The 13,669-nt window shown below is 38.3% G+C and overlaps 1 protein-coding gene across 2 annotated transcripts in view; it reads right to left on the reverse strand.

Moving 5' to 3' along the window:
• The window catches only part of Angpt1 (angiopoietin 1), a 252,824-nt gene that overhangs the window by 3,943 nt on the left and 235,212 nt on the right, over nucleotides 1-13,669 (reverse strand). For both annotated transcript variants that reach the window (XM_036209059.1, XM_036209058.1), the window contains exon 8: nucleotides 10,027-10,157. In XM_036209059.1, the coding sequence (XP_036064952.1) occupies nucleotides 10,027-10,157 (131 nt within the window). The remainder of the gene's footprint in view (nucleotides 1-10,026; nucleotides 10,158-13,669) is intronic.

Genomic DNA, 13,669 nt, shown 5'->3' on the forward strand with positions numbered 1-13,669 from the left:
TGCAGAAGATATTCTAATTTTAAGGAGTTGATCTACCCAGAAGATTCTCTTTAAGGGACCGAGCTGAAACTCTAAAATGAAATTCCACCTTGCTGCTTCTGTGTTTTAACTTCTGTCCTTCCTGTGTAATCCCTGACACTCTTCTGTCACCTTACTCAGTCACTCAGTCTTGTCATCATCCCTTTCTGTCTCTGAAGGAAGGAAATGCTCTCCCTCATTAAGGATAGCAGTGAAGAGTCACAGAATCATCCCTTGAGCTGCAACTAGGGACCAATGCCAAATGTAAACTCTACCTGGTTTATAGATAGTCACAACAGTTCTGGGAGAAAAAAAGAATGGAAACAGACCACAGCCTAGCTGTAAAGGGAGACACTAAAGGCTGCAGTTATGAGGTACTTTGGTTGAGCTCAGAGAAGAGATAGGATACAGGTATCCTGTGACAAAATAAGGCAAATCTCTCCTATGTACTTTATCTAGTTAGTGAAACAGGTGATCATGATGAAGATGGCATTTTGGAAACAGTCCCAGAATACAATCACTGAGAGAAATAGTCACCGGAGTCTCAGAAGATTGCAGAATGAAATAACCCAGGCTTTTGTTCATTACCCTAAGGGCAATACTTAATATATCACCCACTTGGGCTTGCTAAGCAAATGGCATGGAGAGGCTACAGGCTTCTCGTTCACTGGCTATGCAGACTAGTTTTCTTTATGAAGTGATTTAGTTCACTACAAAGATGTTTAAGGGATGCCCTTGTATAAAATATTTGGTCCTATTGTATTTAGGTCCCTGCCTCATTCAGATATTGTGTTGCAACATTCAACATAACAGCCATGATCCTTGACTTCACAGAAACTACATGCACATTGAGAAGCATGAACAGAATGAAACAGGTCATCACTGGTCATGATCAGGAGCTCCATAAAGAAAATAAGGAGCTAAGAAGGAAAGGAAAACTTTCCTTTTTTGGAAGAAACTGGTGTTTCATGATGTCTGAAGAAAGAGAAGCAAGCAACTAGGTGAATATGAGGGACCCCTACAGCTGCTGCCGTAGGAAGATGCCAGTAGGAAGATGGAGGGGCCCAGGTCAAGTGTTTAGAGACAAACAGAACCTAACTGTAGCTGGTACACAGTAAACAAAGAGATTTCCAGGAAATGAAGGTTAAGAATGGCCTCAGAAAGCTGAACATTCATTGTGGAACATTTATAATTTAGCCAGACTACTTGTCTACCATCAAGTGAACAAGTACAATATTCTTTAGCAATGGGAACTTGTATTTAACCAAAAGAAACAGATCTTCCAGCTTAAATGTTTAGTCAAAATGTGAAGAGCTTGTATTCTATATTGTCTGCCAAAGCCATTCTGAGCATATTAGCCAGCATGATGAGCAGGAAAATCAAGTCTAGAATCAATTTCACACATACTCATCCATGGACAGACACAGAGGATGAGGGGTCAACCAAAACAACATTTCTGACTTCGAGGCATTTGTATTGATAAAAATTGTCAAATAATAGGAGATAGCTATTAAAATGTATAGAATGGAAATAAAGAGGCTAGGTACTCTAATGGGCCAAGAAGCTCCCAAAATTATTCATTTACCCTTTATACTGGATCCAGTAACATGAATTACTGGCCAGAAAGCAATTCTAAATACAGTATGTGCCCTAGAAGAGCAGCAGGAGAATGTCTGCCAGCAACTGGGATTGCTGAGTGCCAACAGTGCCAACGGGGAGGAGATTTGGAGAAAACAAATGAAGAGAACACCGAGTTAGTTACTATGTTTGGGAAACTTTCTGTGAACAGTAGGGAGCCAAGAGAGGGGCTGACTGGTAGATAGAAAACCTTGGTGGACCTCATCAGTTAAAAACAAAGTGATCCTAAGCAAAAACAATAATATTTGATATTTTCTGCTTAGCTAATGTGTACCACTGACTATGTAAGGATACATTTGATACAGTCTCTTGTTTTGTTCTTCAAACAGCCTTACAGAGCAAGACAGAAACCATAATAGAGACCTCAGTGCTCAGAGAGTTTAAAGAACTCTTCAAAGGTGGCATTTATAATACATGGACTATGTTTGAACAATTATATTGCAGCACAATTAGAACCAAATAAGATGATTCACTGCTTATGGCAGCCTGTACAATTCCATGTAGGTGCCACGTAGACATGTAGTGGTAAGGGTTAGAATGGGGACAAAAAGAGGCAGATGCTCCACTGGGTCCTATGGTGCAGTAATAAAGTCATAGGTGCCAATGTTTTGTTTCATTTTTTTTCAAGTAAGTTTATTAGAAAAATATGAGCATTAAACTGACATTCTAATGAGTACAGTTCACTGTGATAATTATATAAAACATTGTACCTATGCATCTAAAATTGATTGTTTATTGATAGTCTTGATATGATAACGGATACAGGCTTGAAGTATTGTTATCTTTAGGGATCAGTGGGCCACAGGTAGTAGAATCTATTAGGAAGCAATTGATAACAGTTAAGTTGATGAATTAACATGACAGAAAGCAAAATGTAAATATTTCTCATGAATATTTCTGTTTCTTTATAAAATATTCTGAACTTCAATGTAGAGGAAGTTGTCATTTCTTTTGAGCAGGATTTTGATATATACATTAAGACCAAGTAAGCAACAGAGGCCTTTCCTTTTGTCAAATATTTCTAATAGTTCTGTTGTCACTTTTTATCTTTTACAAAACCTTGCTCATCATAGCCAGATCTTTTAAATGAATATATCCTGATGGTACAAGAGCAGTAAATGTAAGGTACACAAATGTCTAGGAGCTACAGGTTCAGGCACTGAAATTTGTAGCTAATATGTAACATACTGTTTTCCTGTATGATATTCTGCAGGACTACCTGCTGGGACAGAGCTGGGTTTGCATCTGGTAAGATGTGAGATGCTTGAATTGTAGCAATTAGGAACTAGAAATCATTACCTCTGTCCTTTGTCCTATTCATTCCCTGGAGTAACAAGTAGGAAATGCATTATAAAGTGAAGTGGGAGGATAAGGAAATGGCTCAGTCAGTAAAGTGCCCGCCTGAAAACATGAAGACCTGATTTCAGATGCCCTGAACCCACGGGAAAAGTAGGACTTAGCCCCTGCGCTAGTGGAGTGGTGACAACCAGATCCCTGGAGCTCATTGGCAAGATAGCCTAAGCCTAATCATGGCTCTCAGATGCAGTGAGAGGCACTCTCAAAAGGTAAAAAGTGAACAACAAAGGACATTGACATTGACCTCTGGCCCACAACCCCCACTCTCACTCACAGCTCCCCCCCATCACACACACACACACACACACACACACACACACACACACACACACGCTCACGTCTACATGCACTAGAAGGCATATGCAGCACACATAGCCACACACTCTAAGTGGTATACTGGGGAAGCCATTTTAGGCTCAAAAGAACTCAGTGAGGCAAGTAGAGGGCAGAAGAAAGCAGCTTCCATTTGTCATTGCAAGAACTGATAGAATGTCTCAAATGTTTGAAGACTGGCAACTCTTCACATAGGCTTTGCCAAGTTTTTTTTTTTTTCATTATAACCTGTAACCTCGTGTATATTTTAATAAGAAATCTGAGACGCATGTTTCTAATTCATTTACACTTAACTCATTAAAAGTTAGTTTTACAATAACTATCTCAGGCTTCCCAAGACTTTAAAATTATTTGAGCCTTTTATCTTTGAAGCAGAAAATTCACATTTTATCACTAATAAATGAAACTCTGCCCAGAAAATAGAAATTGGATTTTAAACTTTCTACTCAGGAAGTTCAAATTTATTTGAAAGTCAGGAAATCTAACTCTCACAGTCCTCTGATCCTAAATAACACGTCTCTCAGCACTTCTTTTTTTAAGGTAAAACATACAGTGATGTGAAATGATATATCTGTGGATTTCTTTCACTCATGTTAATGCACACAATCTAATCATCAATATGCAGAAGAGTCTGCACAGAAAGTAAGACTTTCCTATTCCTCAGTGAGGATGGGGTGAGGATGGGCTAAAGTGCTGGGTACCATTGCGATCACCAAGATGATAATGATGCAGAAGTCACTTGCTGACTTTATGTGTCATTTACTTAACCATCTGCATGGCCAGCTTCAAGGAACAGCTGCATGGCTCCTGTGGATGGGAGGCAAAGAGCCTTTTCAGAGGTTTGTCTTCCTTCTCTAATCTCTTACTATATCCCTTCAGGCCAAGTGTGTGTGTGTGTGTGTGTGTGTGTGTGTGTGTGTGTGTGTGTGTGTGTGTGTGTGTGTGTGTGTGTTTAGGTTTCTTTCTTTTCCTCTTTGTTCCAAAGATGAAAAGTTGTTTACTCTGGCCGGTAATGGTGAATTTATTTGAATCTTGTATGTGTATTCTTATTGTCTTTCCCTCCTATGGACTCCGGTTCACCTTTAAGCATGGCGAGTGAGGAAATGCTTGTGAAAATAGTCTTTCAGCATTTAAATACAATCCCTTCATTCTCTTTGAATGCCTTTACTCCCAACAGAGGTAGTAGAAGCAATAGGGTGATGACCTTGAGGTTAAGTACATGTGTGCAGCTCAGACTTCTGACACCAGATCTGTGAACACAGGCAAATGGCAAATGATATATAACTTTTCTCTAACTTGGATCTTGTGAAAGGAATTATTATTTCCCCTAATCAAAAGGGTTTGATAAGCTGCATCTGAATTATGAAATACAGATCATTTAGGCTAATGCAGAAAGTCTGCAAAACACCAAAGCTAGCTAAATGTTGCTGTTTTAGGGACTGCCGCACAAACCAAACTGTTTATTCCATTATTTCTCACATGGAATGAGCTACCAGCCCAAGGCTGTAGCATTTTGCCATCGGTATAATTATGCTATGCACAAAAGGCTAACAGGTTATCATTCTATTTCACTCTCCCCAAACTTGAGAATGATTCTCTTTGTTATTTTTGAAACAAATATACTATGTACTGGAAAAATACAAATACAATGCTAAGTACTGAGTTTGGGAAAATCAAACTTATTTGAATGTAAGAAGCCTAAAAGTAAAACTTTTACAATTCTGGAGGTTATTCTTCTTGGGTTTTATGATTCTTAGAGGCTGGTACCAATTCTTGATTAGTTAGTCATTCTTTTATTCCATGATTGTCTGTTCAAACATTTATATGCAATCACATGCTCTACATTTAACTTTATGCAAAAGGATCAATCACACTTTAATACTTTTAGGACTTTTTGCAGGATTATTTGTGGATGATGGTGATTTTGAGGATCCTCTCACAGTCTCTGATAACATAGTCATTGAATCCAGTGATCATTGAGCTCGTGTTGTGTTGTGTGCCACACTCTTACAGGATCTGGAGACACAGCAGTAGGTAGCACACAGTTAGAATGCAGGGGACTATGTTTGTGTGTGTGTGTGTGTGTGTGTGTGTGTGTGTGTGTGTGTGTGTGTGTGTATACTGGGCAGATACAATTTGTACTAAATTTAAAAAGTGAGTTGAAATAAAAGTAATTTAATGTAGATTTTGTTCACTCAGCCTCAGATGATGCATGCGGATCTTCTCGTAACATTTAAACATACAAAGTGAGGATTGCCACTCATCTGAAAAAACTTTGCCTGGCCCTTCCTGAAGTACTAAAAATGCCAACTTGACTCCATTTTCCCAAGGATCCTGTCATTTTCATGTCATTCAACATGTGAAGAAGCAGCTAGTGTTTTCGTTTGTCTTTGTCAAGGTTAGAGCCCAAGCAGAGGAACATTTATCAGCTCTGCTGCTAGCATCTGGTAAGACCCAGGACGTACTAAAAAATTTATGTGGATTCCTTTGTCTGCTCTTTTAGGATGGAACTGAAAAATATCCTTGTTAGCTTTAGAAAGCCTTGCCTGCCAGCTGACATGGTTTATGCGTGGGAAAAGAGGGCAGAGTTTCTACCGCAACAGATTCTTTCTGATGAAGGTTAGGTCACATTTTTACATAGCTTTTATATTATATACTAAATATGGAAATCATATTGAAAGCAAAATTTAAATAAGGAAAGGGAAGTAAAATAAAACCACACTGATGGTTTTTTGTTGTAGCAACTTCTAATAATTGCATTTTATTACGAACTTTTAGACAGAATTGTTTATATAATTATTTGATACTTAGATTGATTGTAAAAATAAAGCTTAGTAATTGAGGTTTACACTGACTTTTACAATTATTTACTTTGAAGATTCTTGATTTATTACCAAGGACTATACTCTAGATGAAGATAAAGTGACAGTCTAATAGTAGTTCTTTATTTTCCTCGTGTTTGATTCAAAAGAATTTTTTTGCACAAATATTTTAAGTACAATAAATACAGACAAACAAAAGCATGCACAAAATAACATTGCACTGGCTTTGTCTTAATGTTAAGTAGTAGTTAAAACTGGTCAGTTTTAATGAAACTGATCACCCTTTCTGAGTTTAAGAGTTCATGGAGAAGTCTCCTGATGGGCTAAGGAAGTGTTTGCTATCTCTTCATCAGTGCCTCCCATCTACTGCTTCACAGTCTGTCCTTTATATAGGGAAGAACCTATAGCAAAACTGAGAACAGTTCCTAAAGCCAATGGCAATCACATAGCACAGATATATGTGGCTTATAAATCCCTGCTGATAAGTCATTCTATTCAGTTCTAACTTCAGAAGTCATTTCAGTAGAAAACTCTGTGCAGCAATATTGATATTGAAATGTATTCACTGGTGAAATAAGTATTTGTAATGAAATATAAAATTATTCAGTATTTAAACGGAGCGGAAGAATTCCTGGTTTCCTGGTAACATGAGAACAAGTCTACATGATTGTGAGCTGCTACAAACCATTGTGCTGTCTGCTTTGGCACATGCCAATGTATGATGCTGCCTCAGTTCAGGGTGTGCCCCCTTTCAACTCAACAGTATTGAGCACATGGAGTATCACTTATGTGTTGTATTTATTTTTCTTTATTAGCACTACAATGGAAGAACAGAAACACAGAACCAGAAGACAGGTTGATACTGTTTTTACTCCATCTACCCTACAGGAAAGATCATAACTCAATTCCTTTAAAAAAAAAAAAAAAAGCCTTCTCTTCAGTTCTTGCAAATGTCTACCACGGGGAAGGCACTGTCCTTCCAGAAGTTCACTCTAGTGACTGACTACTGGATGCTCGATCTAAGGTTTCTTCCTTGCTCCTTATAATTCTATCATGTAATGTTTTGTCAATAAAACTGTTACAGTTCAAAACTATCTCATTCTTTGTGCATCATTTTTCTGACAATCTCTTTTTTTTTTTTTAAATTGAGATGGGCTCCAATCTACTCAGTTCATTTATCTAGCAGTAGGTTAGTTTCTTAACACATACTCATTAAGTATGTGGTAAATTGGTAGGAAGCACTAAAGTTGCTAGGAGAGGAAAGGCTCAAAACGCTCTATTTTCCATCTCTGCTTTCAGCTGAGTTTGCCTTCTGGTTTCCAGCCTTTAACAGATGAAAGTGACAATGTCACCACAGCCTTCGTCTCTAACCCCTCCACGTCCTTAAATAAAATGCTCTAGGACAGCTAGTGAGCATTAAATCTTACTTCAGCCTTGACACTCTTCAGCAGATGATAAAACCCACAAGTTCTTACTTTCAAACTGCGAAGGCTTAAGAGAGACACTATCAAGTGGGAATGAGTTCAAACACAATATATGAAAGAAAAGGAAAGGAAAAGTCATCAGACAGTGGAATGGTCTCATTTGGAAGGGATAATTTGATGAGGAACAGACAGTGGTGGGTAGTAGCTCTGTAGGATATACATTCCAGGCCCATGCTCCAGTAATTTGGACAGCCATTTGTCAATGCCTATGATTTCCAGTTCTCAGCTCTCTACATTCCACAGTTTAGCTTTTCAGTGTGAATGGCTTTACAAGACCTGGCTTGTTTCAAAAGGATATTTGACAGAGTTTATTACAAAAATACCTATACTTAGACTATTCTAGCCCAAGCAATAGGTGGAGGTTTTCTCTTCCCAACATATGTGTTTATTAGTGAGTGAGAAGCAAGTCCAAGAGTAATTATGGGTGAAAGACTATGACAGAGTTCAGTCATATGAGACAGAAGTAAGATCCTAACTCTGAGTAGTGGAGGCTTCTCAACAACCAAGAAGTGAATCCCCTCTTTGCCCCTTGTTTGCATTATCCTATGGGAACATGGACACAGGATGCTCTTCTAAGGACACATTAGAAGGACCTCACTGTTGGTTGTTCAAGGACTATAGTTATTTACTAGAAAAATGTGTCTGTTAAAATACAAGTGGAGAATATTAAGTCTGTTTCAACACTAAAACAGGCATGGAACTGGAATATTCGAGTCTCTTTATAAAGCTACTGATAATGTCTATGAAACTGGAGAATTGATGTAAGATACACCTGTGGCTACCACTTTAAAAGAATTCTGAGACTTGTAATGTTGCTTCTTAGGTGTAGATCTCAGAGTTACATATAGGTAACTTGTGTATGCTTGATGAGGTCAAATTGTGATGCCCAAGTGATATATTCAGAACTAAAATATGATAGTGAGTATGATGGAAGCAGAGGCATGTCATGTTGTCCTGGGTACTTGGCTGATCTTACATTGAAATTATGTCACTGTGGGTGAATTGGGTTTTAAGGCTGTGACTTGATAGTGGTAACAAGGCAGAAGGATGGCCATAACAGCCTCCTCAAGGAAAGATTACTCTGAAACTTCTCATATTTTTCTCTGTTCTGGTAATATGTGACAGAAATGCCAACTTTAAAGTTCATTTTATTGGTTTTAAAACTTGAGAGCAATTTCATGGATTAAAAAATGAACATTCATCCCCCATGCACTGCATGTTCCACCAAGTTCCTTATGCATTACACTAGAGGAAGGACAGTTTCTCTACATACTAAGGTGGAAAAGATTTTTCTAGAGTAACACAAAAAAATGTCATCATGGTTGATGGTAGGGACACCTACTCTTCTATTTAAGAGACAGAATTACAATTTTGAACAAATTTTAATCATTACTATAGAGGTTTTCTTCACAATTACCCCTTTCCTGAGAAAACCTGCACTGCTCACATTCTATGTTGCTGGGTTTTAGGTCAGTGTTTCCTACACTTCAGTCAATCACTGTAACAACTTCTGGAAGATTTTTGTGTATGTGTATAGCATTTTAACAGTTCATGTTTTTCTTTAAAGCAACAGTTAGGTAAGTACAAAGGCATTTTAATATACCAAGTTCATAGAATTCCTCTAGAGAAGAAGTCAGTACAACTTGCTATATTAGAAGAGAATTAGAAAATATAAGAAAAAGAACATATCTGGATCAAGGAGGAGCCATTTTGCCTACCAGAGACTGAAACTCAGGAAAAAAAATTCTCTTTCTTGGGTAAAAAGGTGATGATTAAGTGATGGATAAATGTTACAGTTATTTTAGTAGCAAATGGAAGTTTCACTTTGAAACACTCAAAATGCTGGAAAAGACTCGGAATGGTACAAAAAAACATTAACTTTCTTAACAGTGATACAATACTATTTAATGGTGTTTGCTGTAGCAGTTGAAATATTTTTCAAAACTCTGGTAAAACTGGTCTGAGTGTATAACTGAGTATACATCTCACCATTTTGTACTGACTCTGTGAAAAATTATCGATAAGATTGACTGCATAATTGTAAAGCATTTGGACAGAAGTAATGTTCTATATACCACTAAGAACAATCTAGAGATTCTTTTAAAGGTAGAGTACCCAGTACTTCAAGGAGCCAGAGAATTCACTTAGAATGGAGCTTAGGACATTCCTATCACAGATGAAAGGGGAGACAAGCTTAAGAATGCCAGCAATGTCCTGCACAAGAACAAGGTAAACCCATGTGCAAGGCTCACTGATCTCTAGGGACTTGCTCCTCAGTTTCCTGACCAGGAGATCAAGCCCTTTTCTCAGGGCTAAGGAACCCCCAACTTCAAACCAGCAAATGCAAGCTCAGGGCAAGGCTGCCAGGGACTCACCTCCTGTTAGCATGAGGGCACATTTGCACATACAATTATCGTTGTCCGCATCCTTGGTGCTGAAATCAGCACCGTGAAGGATCAGGCTGCTCTGTTTGCCTGCTGTCCCTGTGTGACCCTTTAAATATAACCTGCAGTTAAACAGAAAGAAAGATCAGCCACTTGACCGAACAGCATAACCCAGACAACAATCTGTTGAATGTTTAACTTCTTTTTCCTCCTTTCTTTGAACTCAGCCCTTCCAACAAATCACTTTCTGAACCAAAAGTCAAAAGATAAAAGAAGGAGTGAGGGAGTTAGAGAAGGAGTGAGGAGGGTGAGAGGGATAGAGATTATAGATGTAGGGGGGCAGGGCACGGGCTCCAAATTATGAGTGGGTAAAATTCCCTGTGGCTCAAGCTTGGTGTTTATTAATGCTGTGTATACAGGAGCCCATTTGTTCTCTGATAATGCAGGACTCACAAAAAGAAATGGAATTTATTCTTATAGTTACTAGTTTCCTAATAGAAACCCCCCTAAGAATGTCAGTGCAGCAGACTAGTTCATTCATATCTCATACAGATATTACATTAAACAATTTTAATATGAATGCAACCACTGTTACTGAGTCTCAATGACAAAGGTTTGTTTTGCACAGCTCATAGAAAAGATGAAGGTGACCCCAACCTGCAAGTAGCACCCTCAAAACAAATGTTTGCTAAACCCACACTGTATGTCCCACTTTATATGGCTCCTCAGGCCTTTTGACTTAGGTCACATGAACTAGTCTGTATCTGAGATATTTCTTTCCAGTAGTTTACTAAAAACTATGTTCAAAGCCCCAGAAGCTGCTTAATCTTAAAACTAACACTATTTAAAGAACCCAACTTACTCTCTAAAAACATTTCTTACATATATTTTTCAATAACTTAGATAAATGACTTCTAATGATTTGTATACAGCAAATCATCAGATCCTTCAAATAAAGGCCTGGTCAATAGGCCTCCAAAAAGTGAATTTTCAATGATCATCTATGACTACTACTACTGAGCTGTGGCCTATCCATGGATGCCACATGGGAACCATGGGAAATCACAGAAACTATCTGGTCAGCTTCCTATCTAGTGGTTATCCTCTTTCTTGTCACCCCTTTCACTTCCTGGGCAATGAGAGCTTGCCCAGGTCCTTCAGTTTCTTCCTGGGGCTCTGAGCATCTGGGATGCAGTGATCAGCATCAGCAGTTTGGTACTTGTGGTTTTCTTCTGTAGACAGAAGTTTCTGTCCTGTCTGCCTGTTCCCAAATATTCAGCAGCCACTTCCCAAATAATTGACTTAGAGGTTTAATATTACTTATAAATGCTTGGCTGATAACTCAGGCTTATTATTAACTAGCTCTTACACTTAAATTAACCCATAATTCTTATTTGTATTTAGCCATATGGCTTGGTACGTTTTCACAGTACAGCATTCCCATCTCATTTCCTCTGCAACTGGCTCTCAACTCCCACCTCTGACCTTCCTCTTCCCAACATTCTCCTAATCTGGTCACCCTGCCTATACTTCCTGCCCGGTGACTGGCCAACCAGTGTTTTATTAAACCAATGCCAGTATGAAAGAGCATTATCCCACAGCATTCTCCCTTCCTTCCTCTCTATCAATGTAGATTTCCACCAACATCATTTAGCAATGTTTTCAAACTGTTCCTGTCTCCATTTCTGTGAGTAGCACCCACTCATCATCAGTGGTAGTTAATATCTACATGTGTAAAAGTCTCTTAGGATCTGGACCAGCTCTGGCAAGATCTTAAGTGGTAGTAATAAAGGTCAAATAAAATTTGGAGAAATACAAATACATGTGACTTGTGTTTGCATCTAGAGATTTGTATGATGTAATATTTTCTCATTATTTAGCAATGTTTACTAATTTTTGTTTTAGGGAGTAATAGTTTTGAGAGGTTTTTTTTGGTTCTTTTATTTATTTATTTATTTACTTACTCATTTATTCATTCATTCATTCATTCATTTATTTATTTTAAGCCAGAGTAAAATGTACGATTAACTCTAATTAAGTCTGGCTGGTGTCAGTGGCTAATAGAATTTCCAGTTCAGAGCGGCATACAGAGTTTCTGACCCTGCTTTTCTGATACTGAATGGTCACATATCCGCTTCTGTTTTCAGACTCTGAGAAGCAGTATAAATCTCCCAAGTGCTAATGCAGGAAAGAGACCCAATCCCTATTTTTTTCTTACCAGTTTTATTCACAATCATTGAAAACTATAAGCAAACAAGATATCTTCCAATAGATGAGTGGGCGAAAAATTATTTACCTCAGACAAAGAGATTTGTGTTGCAATAGAAAGGAGAATGGGAGTGAGATCACAAGCACTATGACAGCATTAACGGCATATTGCTGAGTAAAAATAAGCCAATCCCCAAACTACCTCAATATTTCATTTTTAAAAATTTGATTTAAGTAACATTTTTTCATTTATTTTATATACCAACCACAGTTTCTCCTCCCTCCTCCCAGTGTTCCTACCCCACCCCCACTCACAATCTACCCCCTTCCCTTCCACTCCTCCTCAGTCTCCATTCAGAGAGCAGCAAGACTCCTAGGGGCTTGAACAAGCCTGGCATATCAAGTTGAGGCAGGCCCAAGTTCCTCCCCTTGAATCAAGGCTGGGCAAGGTAATCTAGCATGCTGAACAGGTTCCCAAGAGCCAGCATAGAACCAGTCCTGACCTCACTGCTAGGAGCTTTACAAAGAGACCAAGCTACAGAACTGTGACACACATGGAGAGGCCTAGGTCAGTCCCCTGGAGGATCCCTAACTCTTGCTCCAGAGTCCGTGAGATCCCACAAGCTCAGGGCAGCTGTCTATCTGGGTTCCCCCATCATGACCCACCCTAGCTAGTACAATCCCTCCTCTTTTTTTTTTTTTCAGCAAGACTCCCAGAGCCTGGTCCAGTGCTTGGCAGTAGATCTCTGCATCTTTTTCCACTAGTTACAGGATAAAGGCTCTCTGATGACAACGAGGGTAGTCACCATTGCACTTTTCACATTTCTTCACAACGTGAATTTCGAGAACTATTTTATTACCACCTTCCCAGGCATCACATATTCTTCTCCCGCATCACATGGAAGCTCTGGTCTGAATATATCACAGTTGTAATATGTTTGAGAGTGTCTTTATGTCTCTCAATATGCATGCAGGAATAAATTTGTGCTGAAGTGAGAATGACATCTGTAACTTCTAGTATCCCTGATTTTATATATATATATATATCCCTCTGGGGGAATATTTATGTCCTTTTCAGGCTCATTTCCTTTTCTTCCCACTTCTTCTCTGTCTCAGTTTTTTAGTTTTCCAAAATACAAAACCATGTTCAACATATTATGTGCACAGATCAAGGGAGAAAGGGTATATCTATTTCCTGTTACTTCTTCTGTTTTCTTTGTAAATGACTTATTTGTATTGTGTGCACAGCCAATGGAGATTAGGAAACTAACTCGAAGTAAAATTTTGTGTAAAGTAAATTCTTCAGCTAAAATTCTTTATTTTAAAGGAAAAGGGTTTAATAAGGTAAATATTTTCTCAAGGTCCTAGTCAAATTACAAATTATTTAAACAATGCAGATGAGCCATAAAGATACAATAAAAATACT

Source organism: Onychomys torridus, chromosome 16 (genome assembly GCF_903995425.1).
Source record: "Onychomys torridus chromosome 16, mOncTor1.1, whole genome shotgun sequence".
Lineage (NCBI taxonomy): Eukaryota > Metazoa > Chordata > Mammalia > Rodentia > Cricetidae > Onychomys > Onychomys torridus.